Below are 22,214 nucleotides of genomic sequence, written 5' to 3' on the forward strand. Positions count from 1 at the left end.
CCCCTGGCAGTAGCAGCTCTTGCCTCGACACTAAGCTCCCCTCTTGCCAGCCCCTGCTGCAGAGCTGAAGTCAGAGGTCTCTGTGGAGCTGCCCTGGCTCTGCACAGGCACCGGCTTTGCCAGGTAGAGAGATGAAGGCAACAGTCTCAATGGTCTCCATCCCCACTGGCAAGCTAAGTGTCCTTAAAGAACGAAATCCACAGAAACACAGACCCAAGGCGAGGATTTTTTTGAGGTTAAAATAGGTGCTCTCTCTGGCTGATTAAGATGATTTTGCCAAGGCAGGGTACAGCAGCTTTAACAGACATATCACATGGCTGCAGTCCCTGCTTGTTTTGAGAGCTGGTGTGGGCTCGAGGGGAGGTGTCTGGGCTTGGGTTTCCAAGCTGGTGAAGTGGCCCTGGGCAGGTTCTCTCACGTCTCTGAGCTCCAGCTCTGGGTCAATAAAATGGGGCTAATGGTCCCTTCCTCAAAGGGATATGGTGGAGACAACAAAAAAGATACCAAGGAGTCTGTTGGTTTCCAAAAAAAGAGAATATATACCATTAGGGCTACGTGAGTGCCTTAGGTGATTCATAGATGAACACTTAAAATTGTTTCATATGTTAGAAAAAACTTGGACTAGTATATCAAGCCTATAATTTTACCAACGGCATCTCTGAAGATGAGGCTAAGATGCTGTAGATGTCAGGTCTGAGTCTTGTTTAAAGAAAACTATCAACTAAAAAAAAATAGTATAGATGGTAAAAGAGTAAAAACTTCTGAAATGAAACTCAAGAGACTGTTCTTTGGGAAGAATATCAAGTCCTTAAAACTCATGCCTGCCTGTAGTAGGTGCTCTAGAAACGGTACTTCTTACGGTCAACAGCCCATCAAACCAGGGACCCGGGAAAAGACTCAAGGACAACCTACCATGAGGGCAAAGCTGGAAAGAGTTAAAAGAAAGGGGTCTGTGGTTTCCCTGGCTCAACCCCCTCTCCCCCTGCAGCTAATCTGTCACCTAATGAAGAAGGGGCCGGCATAAGTAAGCTAGCTGGCAGTTCACTTACAGCAAACTGATTAAGAATGTTCAACCAACAGCAGACTGTAGACCTTTCCAGAGAAAATAAATAGAGTGTAGACTGTATGCAAATGTGTTTGTCACTTTGACAGCACGTCTCAATTAAGGCATCTCGCGGCTGTGGGTAGGCTCTGCGGCTGCAGCTGGAAGGGAGAGCCCGCTGCATGGCTGATACTAGGGGCTTGACCTTAATCCGCATGCATGCATTAAAAAAAAAAAAATCCTGCCTTCCTGTACACTTGCATAATGCTGGCAGCCACGTGAGGGAAGTGACAAACGGGGAAAAAAAGCCACTTTCATCCTCTCCAGTTTGCAGACCTGTGAAGGCACAGACAGCTCTTACTTCAACAGAATTTGGGGTGGCTTTTTTAATTGTTTATCCCCCACCCGTGCACACACACATACTCTTATTCTGCATTTAGCTGGGAATGACATTAAAGAATCTCTACTTCTGGCTGAAATGGAAAGAAGGTCTTTCTCTATTTCAAATAGGGCCTCCTTTTTTTGTGTTTCGAAAATGGAATGTTTAACACCATGAAATCCCTCTCCCCCACCCCCTCTTTCTCTGTAATGGGCTCCAAACTCCAGTGAGGGGCTCCTTTCATGGGAAGGTTAGTGTGTGCAGGAATGAGGACAAAGGAAAGCAGGAAGCTGACTCTGGAATGCCACGCTGGCGACAACCAGGGGCTGTGCTTTCAGCAAACACAGCCAGGGAACTGGGGTGCAGATTGCTCCAACAGGGCCTGAGCCTGGGGCTGGGGGGAGGCAGCTCTTCAGGGGAGCAGACACCAGTGCAATTTGAAAATACTTATTAACTAAATGAGTATCACCCTGTGGATTCTTTCTTGCGTTTCATTTCAATTTTTATAACATCCTTTTAAGTATAAAATCAGAAAAGGGGATGAACCTCCCCAAGTTAAAGATGTATAAACGTATATTATCTGAAAATATTGATTAGAGAAGAGTGACTTTTATGTTCCAACCAACTCATCCCTTACAGTAGTAACCTGGAGCAAGACTTTTGTGAGTTTCGTTCATTTCTGAATAGCTTAATGCCTGATGCATAGTAGGCACTTGATAAAGGTCTGTTAAAAACAGGAATGTAGGCTTCTAGGTCCTTTACACGTGGTGAAACAGCAATCACATTTAAGATAAAAATCATGAAGACTCTTAATCATGCATCATCTAATAAATGGCTACAGAATCAGGTGATTTAAAAATAAATAACCTTGCAAATTCTTGTTATGGCCATATCTTGCTAAAAGAGCCATTTCTCATAAATCTCTCCAAATGATGACTTTCACTAACCAAAAGTCATTTCAAGACATGTAGGAAAGGGTACATAATCTTTTTTAACCAAAAATATAATTACAAGTAGGAAGGGGATACAAAATTTTAGTTTCTATACAGAGTGCAATGTTTTACTTAAGGGAAAAAAAATTAAATAGACAATTTTTCAAATGCTCAGATAGTTGAAAACAGTTGCTTAAAAAATTGAATCTCTAGAATTGTAGCACGGGTGTTTACTCTCAGAAGCACGACTCCTGATATTGATTTTCAGGAAGTACATTAATAAAGAACTCCTAATTGATTTTTTTTTTTTTAAGACTTTGCTTGTTGCCTTTTATTTGAAGGTGCAAAGAAGGGCCCGGGATGCTAAAGTGTTCTAATGAGATGCTTAGCTAACAGAGGCACCTTAAGCAGAGTGCCTTGGATTAGGGGAGGCAGCAGTGCATTTAATGACTTCATTCAACAGTCCCGCTCATTTATGACCTCAGCCGTGCTGTCTCCTCAAAATTTTTGAAAATTTGCCTGCAAAACATGTTTGCACCAAATAAACATTTAAAGATGTGAAAACCTCCATGGAGCTGCACTGCCAAAGAGAACTGAAATGAAAAACCGTCTGCTGCATGTGCTACTGCTGCTGCTAAAAACAAAAATAAAAAAAAAAAACAGATAGGTAGGAGGGCCAGGGTACACACCTGTCCAAAGTGGACTGTGATTGGTCGCCGGTCTTCTCGGAGCTTGGGGTCCTTGGCCTCCACCAGTGGGGACGGTGCAGTCTTTGGCAGCTGCTCCTCTGGGGTGGGGGCGCAGCCATTCTCGGCAATGTCCTGTAGGGAGAAGGATAGTCGGGGGTTGGCTTTGGGGTTCTGGCACCCATGTTCCCTCTCACCCCACAACGAAGAGGCCTGCCAGGCGACTCTCTCCGTGACATTCCGAGCCTGACCTCTTGATGAAGATGGAGGGAATGGAGGGCTAACTTGGCTCTTTGACTTTTAAGAACTAGAGAAACCCAAACCATCCATGTGAAGTTATAAAGATAACATCATAATTCACAACAGTGGGGAAAACAATTATTATTGTTCATCCTACTCTCTTACACGGCCATTTTCATTTTTATATATTTACTTTGTCCACATGCAGACGTTTAAAAATTACTTGCAATCACAGCTCTTGCATAATTTTATATCCTGCTTTTCCCCAATATATTATAAGCATTTTCATGTTGCTACAAAGTCATTACAAAAATAATTTTACTGAATGCATATTTCATTGAGAGGATATACAATATTTAATATACCACAATTCAATATTCCACTACTATTGGGTATTTAGGATTCTAATTTTTTTTTAAACATTCAAAATGCCAGTGATAAATACTGCAGTTTTTCTTTCATATTATTTCTTTTTATGGAAATCCCCAGGAATGAAATTACTAGGTCAACAGATATAAACATTTTCAAGTGTTTTTATTCATCCTATCAAATTGCTTTCCAATTTATACCGACTACCAACAATGGATGCATTACCAGTTTCACGGTACTTGTGAGCTGTATCATTTTAAAAATGTATTGCTAATTTAATAGGTGAAAAATTTGACTTGTTGCTTTAATTTGCATTACTTTAATTATGAGTATGGACAGTTTTTCCACATTTGTTTACTGATGATGTTGTTGTTTGTGAATAAGATGTGTTTGTTCCTACCCCTTCTTACCCCTCATCTTTCTGGCAGAAAATAAAAAGGTTGAAGTCTGACTCAGGACTCTATGACTTGGGAAACATTCAGGGACCAAAGAAATCTTTTTAAATCCAGAAATTTACATTTAATTTGTGCTTCTGATGACTGAAGTCAAATTATCACGAAAAGAAAAACCACAATGTGCAAAAGGCAGGCCATGGCTCCGGTGGCTGAGCTGGCAGCTGACTATACACATGGGTCATTTGGAACACGGATGGGGCCACTCATGCAATAAGGGTCCCGTGTTTTATTCAAGTCAAGGAAGTTGCTTAAATCTTCTTTGGAACAAGGCAGAGAATACATGTACAAATAAATATTTAAATAATCATGTTTCTTACCAAATAAAAATAACTCAGCCAGAATTATATAATGAACACAAGTTCCAATTATTTTCATTGCAAAACAAATACACACTTTGGTCAACAAAACATATCCCCTTAGTACTCATTGAATTCTGCACATGAGAAACTTGATAGATACTTGGTTGCTCCTAACTTCTCAGCTAAGAGAGAATGGTGGGACATGGAAGAAAGTAGTCCCTTATTGAAAAATAATGCATTAAGGAAGAAACATATATACATCTCTAAGACTCAGTTTCCCCATCTGTGAAATGGGCATATGGTAGCATGAAGATTAAAGGAGACAGATAATACAACTGAGTGTCAAGAACGTTATTGGCTATTCAGTAAATTATAGGAATTATCATATTACTACCAATTACTACCATTACCACCAATATTTGGCCTCACACATCCAGCTGCTACCAGCTGGCCTCCTTTCCTAAGGAATCAAGGCTGCCTGTAGAGGCCAGACCTGAGAAGTCTGTACTGCTTGGTAAACAACAAAGGGAGATGATGACTTCTTGGCTTTACAGGGAGGGCTTGGATCAGGTGGCCCACGTCTGATCAGCCAGGCTGAGGCTCAGTGATGAAAGAGGCTGTCGATGGCCAAACAGAAACAGCTCTTTTGGAAAGGGGCTGTCCAGAGGTGCTCAGGTCAAGTGGAAAAAGATGGGGAGGGGTTCCATCGGTGCCAGAAAACAACACTGGGCAAAAGGGGCATTTTGGATCCAGGTGAAGATCCTACAGGATAGATATGAGAGAATGAATAAGGTCAAACATGAACAAATTCACTTTTGGTTCAGGTAAAATTGTGTGCGTGGGTGTGTGTGCCTGTTTGTGTTTGGCTGAAAAAGAAATGAAGCTGCCAGGTAATATGGTAAGAAAATATGGGTATTAATAGAAAACTCTAAGGTAATAGCTATCTAGAAAAAAAGAACAATTCATGTAGTAGTTTTGGAAAAAGTGTCTTAATTCACGCTTATAAGTAAAAATACTATCGTCTAGTTTTGTTTTTCCCATTAACTAGTTGTCTAATCTTTCCAATTCACTCAACCTCTCTGCACCTATTGCCTTATTTTTGCAATGGGAGACTACCACCTGCTTGGCAAACATCAAAGCTACTGGGAGAATGGGTGAAATGAGATATGAGGAAGCTTTGAAAAATGTCACAGCACTGTGCAAATTGAACCTCAATTTGCAAAACGGAGAGAGCACCTGCTAAAAAGAAGAGTTTCCCTGTGTGGACGGCCTACCCCTGAGCTTTTCCAGACCCTTGACCTTCATTCTCACATTTAGTTCCCACAATGATCACAAGGTAAATGGGATTATCCTGCTTTTATAGGTGAGGAAATAGGGCTCCGAAGGGGTAACCTACCCAAAGCCACATAGTTAGAAGGTGGAATAACCCAGAGCTATGGGAGTCCTGGCGCTTTTATGCCACATCAACGCATAACGACAGCACAAGTGAAAGTATTCTGAATTAAGGAGCTGCTCAACAAGTGCTCAGATGTCATCTTCTCCTCGGAAGCTCCTGGTTGCACTGATCACAGGCTGCCATGCTTAGCACTATCTTATTTTTGTATCTCTATCAACTGTAAGTTCATTGGGGTCTGGGTTCTCTAACCTAGAGCCTTGAATCTAGCACATGCTGTCAAATAAATCTTTGTAAAGTGGAGTTAAACATTTGGAAGGGAAATGTGTCCAATACACAGATGTACCTGTGTGTCAAAAAGCAGTTCTGCACCTTCATTTATTAGAAGATCCAAAGATGCAAAAGGTTTCTTATAAAGTCCTGTGGTGCAGGCCACCAATTTATTAGCCTCTTTACCATTTCCTCCACCTGAAGAAGGACAACAGCTTCCTCTCAGGATGCCACAGGCAGCAGCAGAGGAGGAGCCCAAGTCAAGAAAGAAATAGAGGCTGGGTATGGAGGCTCACGCCGGTAATCCCAGCACGTTAGGGGGTCGAGGTGGAAGGATCACTTGAGCCCAGGAGTTTGAGACCAGCTTGCGCCACATGGGGAAACCCCATATCTACAAAAAAATATTAAAATTAGCTGGATGCAGCAGTGTATGCCTGAATTCCCAGCTGCTTGGGAGGCTGAAATGGGAGGATCACCAGAGCCTGGGGAGGTTGAGGCTGTAGTGAGCCGTGATCAGGCCACTGCACTCCAGCCTGGGCAACAGAGTGAGACCCTGTCTCAAGAAGGAAAAAAAAAAAAAAAAAAAGGTGGGGGGGGCATTCAAATTCTCTATCTCCTGGTAGAGATCTCATATATAGTAGGGAGCTAATAATAGCAACTTTTGATACCTATGATTAAAGAAACTGTGGCCTAAGCACTAATGTAGCTGTCAGCAAAGGGCTTGGGAAACAGGTACTCTCATACCCTTCTCGTGGGAATATAAATTGGCAATTTATATGAAAAACCTAAAAGATGTACATGCCCTTTGGCCCACTGCTCCCATTTTTAGAAATCTATCCTAATGAAATAATGCGAATTTCTTCTAAGTCTTACCTATGCGGATATTTGTCTAGAAAAAATTGGAACTCATGTAAGGGTCCAACAATGGGAATATTAAATAATGTATACATGTCCATCAGATAAAATCTGATGTAGTCATTTAAAATAATGACATGTGGGCCTGGTGCAGTAATCCTAGCACTTTGGGAGGCCAAGGTGGGCAGATCACTTGAGGTCAGGAGTTTGAGACCAGCCTGGCCAACGTAGTGAAACCTCATCTCTACCAAAAATACAAAAATTAGCCAGGCGTGGTGGCGGACGCCTGTAATCCCAGCTGTTTGGGAGGCTGAGGCAAGAGAATCGCATGAACCAGGGAGGCAGAGGTTGCAGTGAGCCGAGATTGCACCAGGCAACAGAGTAAGACTTCGTCTCAAACAATAAAACAAAACAAAATAAAATAAAGACATGTGGAAGAAATATTTAGTGGTCTGGGAAATGCCCAGGATATAGTACATGAAAATGCAGGTTATAAAATGAGATTATTTTTTGTTCCTCTGATTTGCTGAGTTTTCCTCAACAAACATGAATTTTGTTTGAAACAGGAAAAAAACCGACCTTCTAAATGTCATTTTTAAAAAGCAGAAACAAGAAGCTAGCAGGAGGGTTAAACCTGCTTCTTCCTGAAGGGTCACACAGGAGGAAGATGCCAGACAGAGCTACAGATCAGGGGCCACCACAGGGTGGCAAATCTCTTCCTGGAGCCCCGAGGCTCAGCTCAGAGAGTTACGGGGGTCCTGCCAGTTCCCGTCCCTCAGTAAAGCAAGGCAGTCAGACAGTCATTGTATTCCTATCATTTTCCTTGAGTGTTTACTAGAATCAGAAGCCATGACTATGCTCTAATCTCCAGCCCTCTGAGAAGAAGGCAGGCACAGCATACGGTAAGTCTCTGGACATGAGTCTCCATGAGAAATCGGGGAGGTAAGGACCCAGGGTCTCAGGAGACTAGAGGAGAAAGAGGGTTCTGAGTGACCTTGGGTAGGGGCTGGGGTGGGAGCTGAGGAAAGGACTTATGAGCCAGCGATGACAGAGTAGAGCCCCAGGCCCAGGGAGGCATATAGCAGGGCCTGCTGTGGCCCAGCGGCCAGGGCATTCCACCCCTGGGCTGCCCCCTGGCAAGGAGGTGGAAGGTTTGAAAGGTCTGAAATGTTTTAACCAAGGGAGTGACTTGGTCAGTGCTGGGTCCTACAACGATTCCTCTGGTGCTTGTATGGACAGCCTCAAGGGAGGTGATCCATTCATGCTGGACATGGTCTCCAGGTGTGTGCACGTGGGTATTTGGGCAGACTGGCTGTTCCAGATGTGGGACATAAGAAGACAGAGAGGACCAGATGCAGTGGCGCATGCCTGTAATGTCAGCATGTTGGGAGGCCGAGGCGGGTGGATCACCTAAGGTCAGGAGTTCGAGACCAGCCTGACCAACATGGCAACACCCCGTCTCTACAAAAATACAATAATTAGCCAGGTGTGGTGGGCGCCTGTAATCCCAGCTACTTGGGTGGCTGAAGCAGGAGAATCACTTGAACCTGGGAGGTGGAGGTTGCGGCGAGCTGAGATCACACCACTGCACTCCAGCCTGGGCAAGAGTGAGACTCCGTCTCAAAAACAAACAAACAAAAGACAGACAAAAGGGAAACTCTCAATTATTCAGTGCCTACTAAGTGTTGCTGTCTCAACACATTATCTCTTCTACTCCTTCCAACAATCTAGCAAAAACCTGTATTTTCCCTAGTTTACAGAAGAGAAAAACTAGGTTCAGAGGTCTCGTAACTTACCCAAGGTCACATAGTTAATATCCTACGCAACCAGCACTGAGCCCCGCTTGCCTGCCCTCAGAAGCCCAAACACCACATCACCATGTGGGGGAGCTGAAAGGCCCCTATGGGCAGAGGCCTTCCCGTCTGACTCATGCTGCGGGTGTGAGAACTCCCGTCTCCATTTACAGACTCGTGCCGCACCCTTCTTTTCCTAGGCCACCTCACAGCACAGCAAATGCAAATTAAAATATGAATATTGATACCAAAATAGTAACCAAAGTTGGAATTTCTGTGATTGAGGCTGCAGCGTATTTTAATGTGTCGGGAGACAGGGAGCTGACAGTTGTGTGATAAGGTGTGAAAACGTCTGTTCTACAAGTCTACCTAGCTCTCCCGGCCCCACGCATGCTTACTCACTCCCTTCAATGGGAACAGTTTGGCCAGAAATTCAAGCCTCTGTGAAACCAACTGTGAATTTGCTCCTTTCAATCACAGAGACTCTAAATCAACAAGCTCGATTTGTCTTTTAAAGATCAAAGATTTGTAATCCCAGCACTTTGAGAGGCCTAAGAGGGAGGATTGCTTGAGCCCAGGAGTTTGAGACCAGTATGGGCAACACAGCAAAACTCTGTCCCTAAAAAAAATTAGCCAGGCATGGTGGTGCATGCCTGTGGTCCTAGCTACTCTGGAGGTTGAGGCGGGAGGATCCCTTGAGCCTGGGAGGTCAAGGCTGCAGTGATTGTGCCACTGCACTGGGAGACAGAGTGAGACCCTGTTTCAAAACAAAGAGAAACAAAACAAAACAAAACAAAAAAAAGAAAAGAAGAAGATCAAAGATTCAGAAACTTTACAAAGGGCTGTGAAATGGGCCCATTTGGCTAAATCATTTTGATACTGAAGAAAAAAAAATTTCAGGGGTTCCTCAATAGGCAAAAGAGGACATCCCTATGTGCCCACCTTAACGTTGCCTGCAGATGAGGAGAAATGGATTTGCGGCCACTGCTTTTAAAGCAGGGCATTCTCATGCCAGCCCTGCATGATGCTGCAGTGGGACGCAATTTGTTGACAGTCATGAGCCCATCCAGGAGGCATTCTTCTGGCAGGGAGACACTCCAGATGAAAGCATTACACTCTTCCTTAGAAAGCAATGGCTGGGTAGCATCTTTGCCATTTCTTCTTTTTCCTAATTTTGAGCAAGTCAGACTTCAAAGGAGGCCAAGCTATAGAAGAACCTGACCACCTTGCTCCATTTATCTAGAGAAATATGTTATCCATCCTTCTTTTTTTGTTGTTGGTTTGAAGCAGAGCAGGTATGGAATAAAGCCACATCATCGGATCTATTAACAATTATTTGCCAATGGTCACACAGATATCCTGAAAGCTCCAATTTCAAATGCTTTGAAAATCTGCAGCACAAATGGACAAGGGATGGAGAAGGGGCCCAGCTCAGTCATATTAGAGATGGACCCTCCACACACCATGGTGACCTCTCCACAGGTCGGCCCCATATTTTCTATTTGCAATTCAAACCCAAGGCGAGGGTGAAGAGGGCAAGCTTGGGTTCTTGATTATATCTGCAAGGTCACCATTGCTATGCAGAGTTAGAGGAGGCCAGGTGGCAACCCAGCACATTTGAAAATTGGATCTTTGTTGGAAACTGCCTCGATTTCACGGCAGAAACCAAACTTGAGATGTCTATATTAGAGGCATCTGGGGAGTCACGAGGTACATTCGTTGCCAGATAAAGGGGAGGAGGGAAAGGGGAGAAGGACAAAAAAAAAAAAAAAAAACCAAGGAAATATTTTCTACTGCTATGTGAGAGGTCAGGTGCAGCCAAATCCTAAATTAGCTCAAGAAAGGGTGCTAGAGAGTGCTGGAGCCCCAAGTCCCGTAGATGCGAACAATGCTAGAGTTTCAATTACAAAATAGCTCTCTTCCAAGAACAACTGCAAAATATCAAGTCTGTGGAAATCTGTACGACCGAAGGGGGGAAAAGTGAAAATTGAAAAGGGTGCACTAATAGATCTGTCAACAGTCCAATGGTGACAAGCCACATTTCTATAAAATGCCTTCACCATTTGTGTCACCTGCAACGTACTGACACTCTCTATAGAACATTATCTCCTGAAGCTATTCTTGAAAAGACTGGCAGGGGGAAGGGAAGGGGAGGGAGACATCTGCTTTAGATACTATCAAGGAACGGAAAGGGAGAGAGTGGAAGGAAAGTGATCTAGATTGTTTAAACAAACCTTTGAACAACCACATTAAAAAATTTGAGCTTAATTGGTTATTTGCAGAAATGTTACTTATCATAAAAAGGGGATTTTCCTAAGGCCAGAGGCTTGCACATACAAGTAGGGAGGTAAGGTGATGTCTGTAGCTTAACAGTCTGCAGAGAGTGGATCTGACCAATGACGGCGCACGGGGCCTTTGCCTGAGGAGGGACCCCTTTCTTTGCTTACTTCAGGGGATATTCTAATACCAACCAGAGCCTACGATCCAGGCATCAAGGAGGGAAAACTCTCCGCTCCCTGCCACTCCATTTTATATCTGCAATCCATTTCAGCTACATGCAACTGGGATGGGAGATAAAAAGGTATATTTAGGGACTTAAATAACATCCAAGTAAAGAATGCCACCTGCCAGTCTCTGGCAGGGTGCAAACAGATTACAGTTTAAGGTCTATCTGGATTTACATTACAGAGCTTTTATTTCAGGATGTGAATCTCAGCTGTTAAAAATCCACTCTCAGCTGAAACTAAGAATTTAAATGCTTAGTCAGAGCAAATTATTTTCCAATTAAAAGAAAGGAATCAATTCCTTCGACCCTTTCAAGCTAATTAGAGGTCCTTTCTGACTTCAGAAAATTAAAACTGCTTTCAATTTTTTAAAAACTGCAGAGCTAGACAAAGGGCCTTATTAGAGTGGTACGTTTGGGGGCATAGGGATAATGAAGTAGGTGATCCCAAACATCTTTTGGAAAACAAAACACTGGTTTGAAGGCAGTGTGCAATGCAGTAGCGGTAAGAACACACAGCCACCAGAATTCGATGGAGTTGGAATCCAATTCTGGCTCTGCTAGGCTCAAGGTGGCCCTGGGCAAACGACTTCACCTCTGAACTGTGGTCTGTTTACTCACGAAATGGGAACAATACTCCACAGGGCTGTTTTGAGGACTAAGTGTGAAAGCTCCTAGTCTGGACCACCTTTAAGAGGAGCTTAAAGAAGGGTGGCAACAGGCCAGGCGCGGTGGCTCACACCTGTAATCCCAGAACTTTGGGAGGCCGAGGCAGGCGGATCACGAGGTCAGGAGATCGAGTCCATCCTGGCCAACATGGCAAAACCCCACCTCTACCAAAAATACAAAAATTAGCCAGATGTGGTGGCACGTGCCTGTAGTCCCAGCTACTTGGGAGGCTGAGGCAGGAGAATCACTTGAACCCGGGAGGCGGAGGTTGCAGTGAGCTGAGATCGTGCCACTGCACTCCAGCGTGGCAACACAGTGAGACTCTGTCTCGGAAAAAAAAAAAAAAAAAAAAAAAAGGTGGCAAACAATAATTATGATGATGGCATTCATAATAATATAAAAAAGCCCTCCCTGTTACAGTAATCTCACTGTCTAGAAATTCAATCTGGTGGCATAAAAAGGAATGAATTAATGGCACTTGCGGCAACCTGGATGGGACTGGAGACTCTTATTCTAAGTGAAATAACTCAGGAATGGAAAACCAAACATTGTATGTTATCACTCACAAATGGGAATTAAGCTATGAGGATGCAAAGGCATAAGAATGACACAATAGACTTTGCGAACTCGGGGAAAGGCTGGGAAGGGGATGAGGGATAAAAGACTACAAATTGGGTTCAGTGTACACTGCTCAGGTGATGGGTGCACCAAAATCTCACAAATCACAGCTAAAGAACTTACTCATGTATCCAAATACCACCTGTCCCCCCCAAAGGCTATGGAAAGGAAAATTAAAATAAAATAAAATACAAAAAAAGTCAGATAAAAAAAGAAAAAAAAAAAAGATTCAGGCTGGGGGAATCTTAGCCAGGACATAGCCGGGATGATATCCCACCTTTACTGATGGCTAGTGAAGACAATCAGAGCCCTCCCCTCCCCACTCAGAGTCTCAACAGCGCCCACTGGGTCCCACTCACTTGGTCCCCCAGGGCGAGGTAAGCCCACGGCATTCTGCTCAGCCCCACCCCCTGTGCTGTGTCTGGGCAGTGGCCACGTGCATGCTGGACCATGGCAATCATTCCCTAGAAATGCTCCTTGGTTTTGGTTACAACAGGCCCTGGGGCAGAGGTCAGCCATAGCGGGTGGGCAGGTGCCAGATGGGAACACCAAGCCAATTTCTACAGACACCTGTGAACTCAGGCCTGGTGGGGTGGGCAAGGGACAGCCCGACAGTGGCAACTCTGAACTTGCTCGCCTTTGTGGGTTTAAGCCAGAGTCTTAATGTTATTTGAAGACAGTTTTTTGTCTGTGAATATTTATAACAGTGTGAAAACTCCCGGACAGCTGGTAATGCATTTTGAAGTGTGTTAACAACACTGTATCAAACAGCCCTCTATTGATCCCCTCATACTTTTTTGTGGCCATGCATTTCATACATGGTGCTTATACATTTTGAATAAGAACTTCAAGTACCTTTTGCTTCAAGCGGTTTTTCACCTCTTTTATTCCCATTTTTGCATGATCTTTTGCCTGCATGAAAAATTAATTTAAGTTAAGATTCCCTTTCTGTGTCCAGCAGGGACTATGCTTGATTTCAGTCCGTCGAGAATCACCTTCTCTGATTACTAGAAAAAGGAAGGAAAAATGGGATCATCAAGTAGAAAACATAATGGCTATGAAAACAAATACAACGGTAAAAGGTTAAAAAAAAAAAAAACCCTTAAAGAGGCTGCAGAGATTTTATTTTCTGCATTTTGATGGCACAGATTTTTTTTTTCTTTCCCTTCCAAAGCCCTTCTTCTGCTCTCTATAATTATTTATCTCAGCAGCCTGGTGACAGCTACCAGTAAGAGTACGGCAGCCGTGTTTCTGGCTGGAAGATTCAGAATATCCATTCTATTTCACCAGGGCAGGGCCCCAGGACCAATTTTCTGCCCAGGCTGAGTGGCCGGAACAGACCCATTGCTGGGTTTCTACAGTGCCATTTCCTAAATCTCATTTTGGCAGACACCCTGGCTTTGATTTCAGGTCATTTTAGACCTGTGTGGTTCTGCTGGCAGCCACCCACCCTGCTAAAATAACTACAGCTTAAGCACAGAGAGGACTAACAAAATTAAAAATGGAAATAAAATAAAACCCCCCCGCTTCAGTGGCTCACGGTCAAATTAGCAAGCAAGAGAAGTCACAAGAAAAAATACTTGATGCTTGTGAAAGATGGAGCGCCGGGAACAGATGTGCTCTCCTATTTTCACTCCGCTGTAGACACGAGTCTTACAAATAATGCATTTCCTATAGGGCAGTGATCAGAGAGATGATGAATTTGGGACAAAAATTAAGTGGTGTATGCCACCACGAACACTCTTCAGGAACCTGCAGAGGAGCTGCTTTATTTTGACCCAATAATGGGGATGCCTGCAGGAAGGCTTTGCCAGACACCAGATAGACCATGCTTCCAGGTCTCAGAAACAGAGGCAGGGTGCAGCCACCTAGTCTACATTTTAAAAGCTAAAACTAGCAGCCTCCCATTTCTCTACTGTGGCAAATGTGAGCACCAACACTATAAATTAAAAATGTCACTGAACCGGTTATAATAATCTGCTAAATAATTTGAAGAACATTGAGACCTTTAGGAAAGAGCTCAGCAGCCTGAGTCATCTCTGCAATAGAGGACAAGGTATACTTAAGAGTCTCATCGCTTGGCTGGGTGCAGCAGCTCATGCTGGTAATCCCAGCACCTTGGGAGGCCAAGGCAGGAAGATTGCTTGAGCCCAGGAGTTCAAGACCAGCCTGGGTAACATACTGAGACCTGTCTCTTCAAAAAAAAAAAAAAGTCAGGTGTGGTGGTGCACACCTGTAGTCCCAGCTACTGGGGAGGCTGAGGTGGGAGGATTGCTTGAGCCCTGGAGGTCAAGGCTGCAGTGAGCTGTGATCGCACCACTGCACTCTAGCCTGGGCAACAGAGCAAGACCCTGTCTCAAAAATAAGTAGATAAATAGTCTCATCATGCTAAGGGACTGATCTGTTTTGGCTCCTGAGAGCAAGACCATTACTTACGAACTTGTAGACAGTCTTCATGGCCGGATTTGCTTTGGTCTTTACAGTATTCAGAATTGCTCCACTTCCTTTCTATAATAAAAATGTCAATTAGCAATTTGGGCTGAAGACAGAGTCATCCAACACCAACAAAGACTGCTTCTCTTCAATCGAGTTAAGCAACATTTCAAAGGTATGTAAATGCACATCGAGAAACAGGCCTGGATGATAACTGGTCCCTGCCAGTCAGTTATGGTCATGGCGGAAGGACTCTGGGTGGGAGCTGTGGGTGGGTGTGTGTGGACTGGGGATGAGGAGTGTGAATTGGCAGAGGGAGACTCTAGACTCAGTGCTCTGCTTGGCACCTGTTCCCTGGCTGGAGGGAACTGCATCACAGGCTGCCTAAGGCAAGGGCTTCCCTATGGGCATCTGTGGCTTTTCAAGATACTCTAGTTACCACTCATGTAAGTTTAATAACCGTGGACTCCACAGCTGACACCAAGCCGGGGCAGAAAGTGGGGCCCTGATCAGCCAGGATCGTTGGGAAATACGTTGCCCTCACCGTGCAACTTCCTTTTCTTTCCTTGGTTTTCTGTGTTGTTTTTTTAAATCTCTCTGGTAGGCTGCCTTCCTTAACATCTAAATCTTGAAAAAAGGAAAGAATGAATAGCCACAAATGTTCACCATGGCTTTAGTTAAATCCAACACAGCAATTTCTCGCTCACTTTCTTTAGGAGCAAAAGTGGGAGGAAGGAGAAGAGAAGGCCTTCCCGCTCCTAAAGGAGGCAGTGGAGGGACCTGAAGTGCACAGGGCACGTTTTCATAGCTGTCCGTGAATCCATTTCTCAGTCTCATCCCTGCAGACACGTCGTGAGGGTTCTGAAGACACCAGGCCAAGGGAGGCCTGGTCTCTGCCTTCCAAAACCTCCAGTTGGAGAGGCGGGACAGCACAGTAAATAATTACAACAGCAGGTGATGACGGCTGTAATGGCTGTGTGCACAGGGCGCATGGAGACTTGGAAGATCAGGGAAGGCCTTGGAGGATGAAACACTGGACCTGGTCCATGAAGGATAAATAGGAGTTGATGTAGGAGATGGGAGGAGAACATTTTAGGGACAGGAAATAGCACATAAAAGAAAGTGCAGAAGCTGAAAAGCCATGGTGTATGCTTTAACAAGTGGCTGCTGTACTGCGCCATGACACACTCCCACGAGTATATCATCAGAGAAGCAGTAAGTGAGGCTGGGAGGCCAGATGGGGCCAGCTCATGAAGGGCCCGGAATGCCAGGCTAAGGGGTCTACACTACGGAGCGTTTTTAATCAAATTCATCACAGAATCAGGTCTGTGGTGGTTTAAAAAAACTGATTCGGATGGAGAGAGGCTGGAACCAGTGGGTACCTAAGAGAATAAGATATAGTAATGTAATTATTGGTCTTAACTTTTAGCACAATTATTGGTAACTGCCCACATTAGAAATTTTGAGCTTTAATTAAAAACATTACAATTTGACCTAGAAAGCATTCTATGTTGTAGGACAATGGGAAATTTTCACCCACTCATTTATTCCATACTGCTTTCCAAAATTACTCAGTATCCCATTTAAATGGTCCTTTGGAGTATTGAAACTCCCTTTATCAATCAATCAACAAGTCCTTATTACTCCTCTCTGATTTGCCAAGTGCTGTGTTTGGCCATACAGGAGGAACAAAGGAAGTCTTTCATGAAGGAATTGCTTACTCTCCGCCAACTGCAGCCACTTCCAAGGGACTCGCCTGGCAGCAGTGCACTGACGCATTAGCAGGAGGGAACACTTATCACTTGATGTTGGAGTTGCCTGCTTTGTGCCTGCCTCCCCAGCAAGACAGGGAGCTCCCCCAGGGCAGGGCCTGTACCCTGCTACCTGCTGCATCCCCAGTACCCAGCAGGGTGCCTGGCACACAGTAGGCCTTCAGGACACCTCAATTATAAACTGATGGAAGGGAAAGACAAGATTTCGAATTCTTTAGAGATGCTGGAAGCCCTATGCCCCTGGCTCCTGACACATCAAGACACTTCACAACAACAGTCAACCTCCCAGTGATGTGTTCTCCATCTTCCCAGGAGCCTTTGCTGTGAAAGAGGTTACACAGCAGCAAGAGGGACACATTTTTGGTTTGCCCATGATCATGACAATTGCTCTGGCCCTAGGAGGAGACCTCCCCGAATGCTCTAAGACAGCAACATTCCATTCAGCTCTCCTTGGCTGGTTTCCTGCAAAGGAGGAAGCCTCTCATGCCTTTTTCAGCCCCCACCAAGTGATGGCTTTGGACAATCCCACCCTTCTAGTCTCCATCTGGCATGAGAAGAGCCTGGCTTTACAAACAAAGGCATCTCCAGCAGAGAGAATGGAGTGCTCTGGGATGGAAGGGGAAGCACAGGGAAGCGGAAGGCTGCCAGGAAGCTAAGGAGGGAGTCCAGGGGGCTCAGAATCGGGTGCATGCTTACCCGGACGGTGGACAGCCACTGATGGTACAGTTTGTCACTGCCTGGGGAAAGAGAATTCAGAGAAGCTGTTACTTAAAGAGGTGATTTGTCCTTGGGAGTCCTTAAAATTGCTTTTTCTTGAGACGGAGTCTCACGCTGTCTCCCAGACTGGAGTGCAGTGGTGCGATCTCAGCTCCTGGGTTCAAGCAATTCTCCTGCCTCAGTCTCCTGGATTACAGGTGCCCGCCACCACACCTGGCTAATTTTTGTATTTTTAGTAGAGACGGGGTTTCACCATGTTGGCCAGGCTGGTCTCGAACTCCTGACCTCAAATGATCCACCTGCCTTGGCCTCCCAAAGTGCTGGGATTACAGGCATGAGCCACCACACTCGGCTGAAATTGCTTTCAGCATTCAGGACTTGGAGAACCCTGTGGAGGGTCCCACGTCCTCTTCTTAAAGCAGGCGGCAGCGAGTCACTGCCACAGGGTTTCCTTCTCAAACAGAGCTGATCATGCAGTGCCCTGACTGCAAACTCAGCAGCCACCTCACTGCCTGCTGGCTGGAGGTCAGGCTCCGAGGCAGCCATGCCACTCTCCTCCAGTCACGCCTCGCGGCCTCTCCATCCTGTGCTGCTGTGATGCTGTACCACCTTATGTCCCACCACGGGGAACTACTTAAGGGACCACAGGGTCCGTAAGCCAGCATCCTCGCAGGCCTGCAGGCCCTTGCAAATGCCGCTCCCTTGCCTAGTCACCACGCCCTATTCTCTCTGCTAAGTAAACTTGACAGCCAGCTCAGATGTGATGTCCTCTGGAGGCTTCTCCTTCCTCTGAACTGCCCTCAGGAATAGGTAACAGCCACTGAGACATCCATATTCTGGGAAGTACTGTGAGGGGCACCAGAGCAGGAACCCCCAGGGCTGTGTGTCCCATTGAAAGGACCCTGCTGGACACACATTGAACCCTCGGAGAGTGAGACAGAAAGAAAATGGATGTGTTGTTGGTAAACTCTGTTCATTTTAAACGGTGGGTCTTAACCTACTGAATAAGTGAACTCAGTTTAACAACACCTAAAGCCTTTCCTCCTGGTACTCACATGCAACCGTTAGAATACAACTCCAGCCCGGCCTCCTTTGTCAAGCCCTCACATTACACAGAGAGGATTAACACAGCACTAGTCTAACTGCACCGAAATCTGTTTCTACTCCTTTTCCTGCATTGGTTTAATTTCTGTTTGTCTTCAGTCATGTATTTCTCTCTCCTACCTAACACTCCTTGAGGGCAGAACTGGGTCCTCTGCTTTTTACTCTATGGGGCTCTGGACGTAGCAGATGTTCAGGAAATGCTTATCAGTGACTGGCTATTGCTGTTTGTAGACTTCATGGTGATTTTCTTAACTGTGCTCTCCATGCAGCACAGGCTGGGAGGGCCTGCAACGTTTATAGGTGTATACTGTGCCTTGCTCTGTGAGCTTACAAACTGCCAACTGGATTATCACAGTAGTCCAGAATAGACACACACCCAGCAATAAAAGGGGGCCAGCAGCATGGGTGTTATTTTGCATCTGGTTTTGCCTTCACTGCCAAAGACTGAGGCGATAGGATTTGGAAAGAAGGTCAGATTGGGATTCAGGAGGTAGACTCAGCCACCAACACCTCTCTGGGCCTCAGATGCCTCCTCTGAAAAATGAGAAGACCTTCAGTTCTTCATATCTGCAGAGACCAGGCACTCAGCAATACTTTGTCATATTTTAAAGAAACAGGGCTGGGTATGGTGGCTCACACACCTGTAATCCCAGCACTTTGAGGGGCTGAGGCAGGTGGATCACCTGAGGTCAGGAGTTTGAGACCAGCCTGACCAACATGGCAAAACCCTGTCTCTACTAAAATACAAAAATTAGCTGGGTGTGGTGACACGTGCCTGTAATCCCAGCTACTCAGGAGTCTGAGGTGGGAGAATCACTTGAACCTGTCAGGCGGAGGTTGCAGCAGTGAGCCGAGATCGTGCCACTGCACCCCAGCCTGGACAACAGAGCAAGACTCTGTCTCAAAAAAAAAAAAAAAAAAAAAAAAAAAAAAAAAAAAAAGGCTTACTGCACATGGCCCCCATGCCAGGAACTGTCCTGGATGACTGCACAAACCTTTCCTCATGTACTCTGATTTAATCTCAACAGGAATCCTGTGAGGTGGGACACGGTACTTTCAGGGCATGGACAGGAACTTTAGCTAAAGAAGGGGAAATGACTCACCCAGGGTCTTGCAGCTTGTGAGGAGGCAGAGTCCTGACTTGAATCCAGGCCTCCTAACTGAATACTGCATGTGCTTCCCAGTGGACCACGCTGGCTACTACTTTAACTGGACTTTGTCTACACAGGGGAAGCAACCGACCCTAGGCTGGGGGACTTCATATGGGCCACTGTGCATTTTGTCAGAAAACGAAGAGGAATTCTTCAAACATTTCAAGGCCAAGCTTGAAATCAGTCTCTTCCTAAGCCCCAATAAAGGAAAAGCAAGTCACTGCCACTCCTTGTCAAATATGCCCTAAACGACAGCAGCCTGCAGTCCCGGAAGGAAAATGAGATGCTCCTCACCAGCGTACTCGCCCATGTTGATTTCCTCTTCAAAAACATCACTGAAACCTTCGCCAGAATTGAGAAGATCTAATCGACCATCAATAAACTATAGAAACAAAGAACAAAAGCACAACAGCTCGTACAAAGAAAAGGGGGAAAAACCATTCAGCTGGGCACCTTACTGTATCCAAGGTAGGAGTTTTCAAAAAGTAGGGTTCAACAGGCAAGTTTCTTTCTAAAATACCAGTTGCATATTTATGATAACTTGGAAAACCACACGGCAGATTTGCAAAGGGTCTGTCTGGTCAGTGACTGCTCTCTTCATCCAATCCCCCTCCCTTGAGCCTCTTTTGCCTGGGGCCTGAGTCCCATCCATGCCTGCAGCCTCAGTGCTTAGAGTGGAGACAGCTGCAGAACTCCCCGCCAGGGAGCCAGACCCAGGCCAGACCAGGGAGGGCGGCACCTGCTTGAAGAGCTGCAGCTGCGTGGCGTTCTGCAGGAACTGCCTCATGGCTCCGGAGCGGTAGTGGGACACGAAGGCTTCCTCACAGAAGGTGATCGGCTCCTCCTGGGAAGTGCAGAGGGGAGAGGTGGGTCAGTGGCACGGTGTAAGAGCCATCAGTTTTGAAATTCCTATTTGCAGAGCTTCTCCATCTGCTATTTTTTTTTTTTTTTTTCCTTTTTGAGATGGAGTCTTACTCTGTCACCCAGGCTGGAGTACAGTGGTGCCATCTCGGCTCAGTGCAACCTCTGCCTCCCAAGTTCAAGCGATTCTCCTGCCTCAGCCTCCCGGGTAGCTGGGATTACAGGTGCCCCCCACCACAAGTGGCTAATTTTTGTAGTTTTAGTAGAGATGGGGTTTCACCATGTTGGTCAGGCTGGTCTCGAACTCCTGAACTCAAGTGATCCACCCACCTTGGCCTTCCAAAGTGCTGGGATTACAGGTGTGAGACACTGTGCCTGGCCCCCATCTGCTAACTTTTCTAACCCTCTGATAGTTAGAAATAGCTAACTATTTCTAACTATCTAATATTATTATCTAATAATAGAAATATCTAACTATTTCTAACTAGCTAATAGTGAAGTAGCTATTATCAAGGAATTCATTTTCTTTTATGGATGAGGAAGCTGTTTCAGAGAGGAAGAGTCATCCCACAAAGTCACAGAGAGGTTGGAAGGCAGAGCAGGAACCAACAGTCAGATTCTACACACCATATCCCCTTCCATACACCAAGGGCTATTTAGGGAGACATGCCATCCAATGTGAAGATTTCTAAACTTTTCGCTTTTTTCACTTTAAGCAGTGGAACCCTTTATTCAGATAGGATTTTATGCAGAAGCAGCCCTGCTAGGCCAGGCGCGGTGGCTCATGCCTGTAATCCCAGCACTTTGGGAGGGATTCCAAAGTGGATCATCTGAGGTCGAGAGTTTAAGACCAGCCTGACCAACATGGAGAAACCCCGTCTCTACTGAAAATACAAAACTAGCCGGGTGTGGTGGCTCATGCCTGTAATCCCAGTTACTTAGGAAAGCTGAGGCAGGAGAATCGCTTGAACCTGGAGGCAGAGGTTGCGGTGAGCCAAGATCATGCCACTGCACTCCAGCCTAGGCAATAAGAGCAAAACTCTGTCTCAAAACAAACAAACAAAAAAAACAAAAACAAAAACCCAAAAATGAGCTGAGCCGAGTGTGTTGGCAGGTGCCTGTAAGCCCAGCTACTCAGGAGGCTGAGGAAAGAGAATCGCTTGAACCTGGGAGGCAGAGGTTGCAGTGAACTGAGATGGCGCCATTGCACTCCAGCCTGGGCAACAGAGTGAGACTCCATCTCAGAAAAAAATAAGATTTTATACAGAAGGAACCCTGTTACCTGAGTTCCATAATGCAGAGATCAGCTGCTCTGGAGGACCTGGGGGTAGAGCAGGGGTGCTGGCTGGGTTCTCCAGGCTTGGCCACCTTCTCATCCCCCCACATCCCAGGCATCTTTGCAGTCCCTAGGCCACTGGCTGTGGGACATACTTTGAAAACCATTTACACAGTGATCTTAAACAATAGCAAACTGAAATTTTAGAATAATTAAAGAATGGGGATGATCAAAAATAAAATATACCATCCAATCGATTTTGTGCTTATGCTGTTTGATAAGCAAGTTTGCTTTTACCAAACCATGTTTTATGAGTCAAGAAGATGATACCCTGAGTTAAAAAAAAAAAAAAAATCCTATCCGTATAGAGCTAACACCTCACTTTTTCTTTGAACGC

At 45.3% G+C, this 22,214-nt stretch overlaps 1 protein-coding gene across 22 annotated transcripts in view; it reads right to left on the bottom strand.

Annotated features, from left to right (window-relative positions):
* DENND1A (DENN domain containing 1A) overlaps positions 1 to 22,214 on the bottom strand; it is a 542,897-nt gene that overhangs the window by 55,721 nt on the left and 464,962 nt on the right. For all 22 annotated transcript variants that reach the window (XM_054501506.2, XM_054501505.2, XM_054501502.2 and 19 more), the window contains 6 exons: positions 20,420 to 20,524; positions 19,975 to 20,062; positions 17,405 to 17,445; positions 14,940 to 15,011; positions 13,359 to 13,415; positions 3,043 to 3,174 (listed from right to left, as the gene is read on the bottom strand). In XM_054501506.2, the coding sequence (XP_054357481.1) occupies positions 3,043 to 3,174; positions 13,359 to 13,415; positions 14,940 to 15,011; positions 17,405 to 17,445; positions 19,975 to 20,062; positions 20,420 to 20,524 (495 nt within the window). The remainder of the gene's footprint in view (positions 1 to 3,042; positions 3,175 to 13,358; positions 13,416 to 14,939; positions 15,012 to 17,404; positions 17,446 to 19,974; positions 20,063 to 20,419; positions 20,525 to 22,214) is intronic.

This window comes from Pongo pygmaeus, chromosome 13 (assembly GCF_028885625.2).
Source record: "Pongo pygmaeus isolate AG05252 chromosome 13, NHGRI_mPonPyg2-v2.0_pri, whole genome shotgun sequence".
Classification (NCBI taxonomy): Eukaryota; Metazoa; Chordata; class Mammalia; order Primates; family Hominidae; genus Pongo; species Pongo pygmaeus.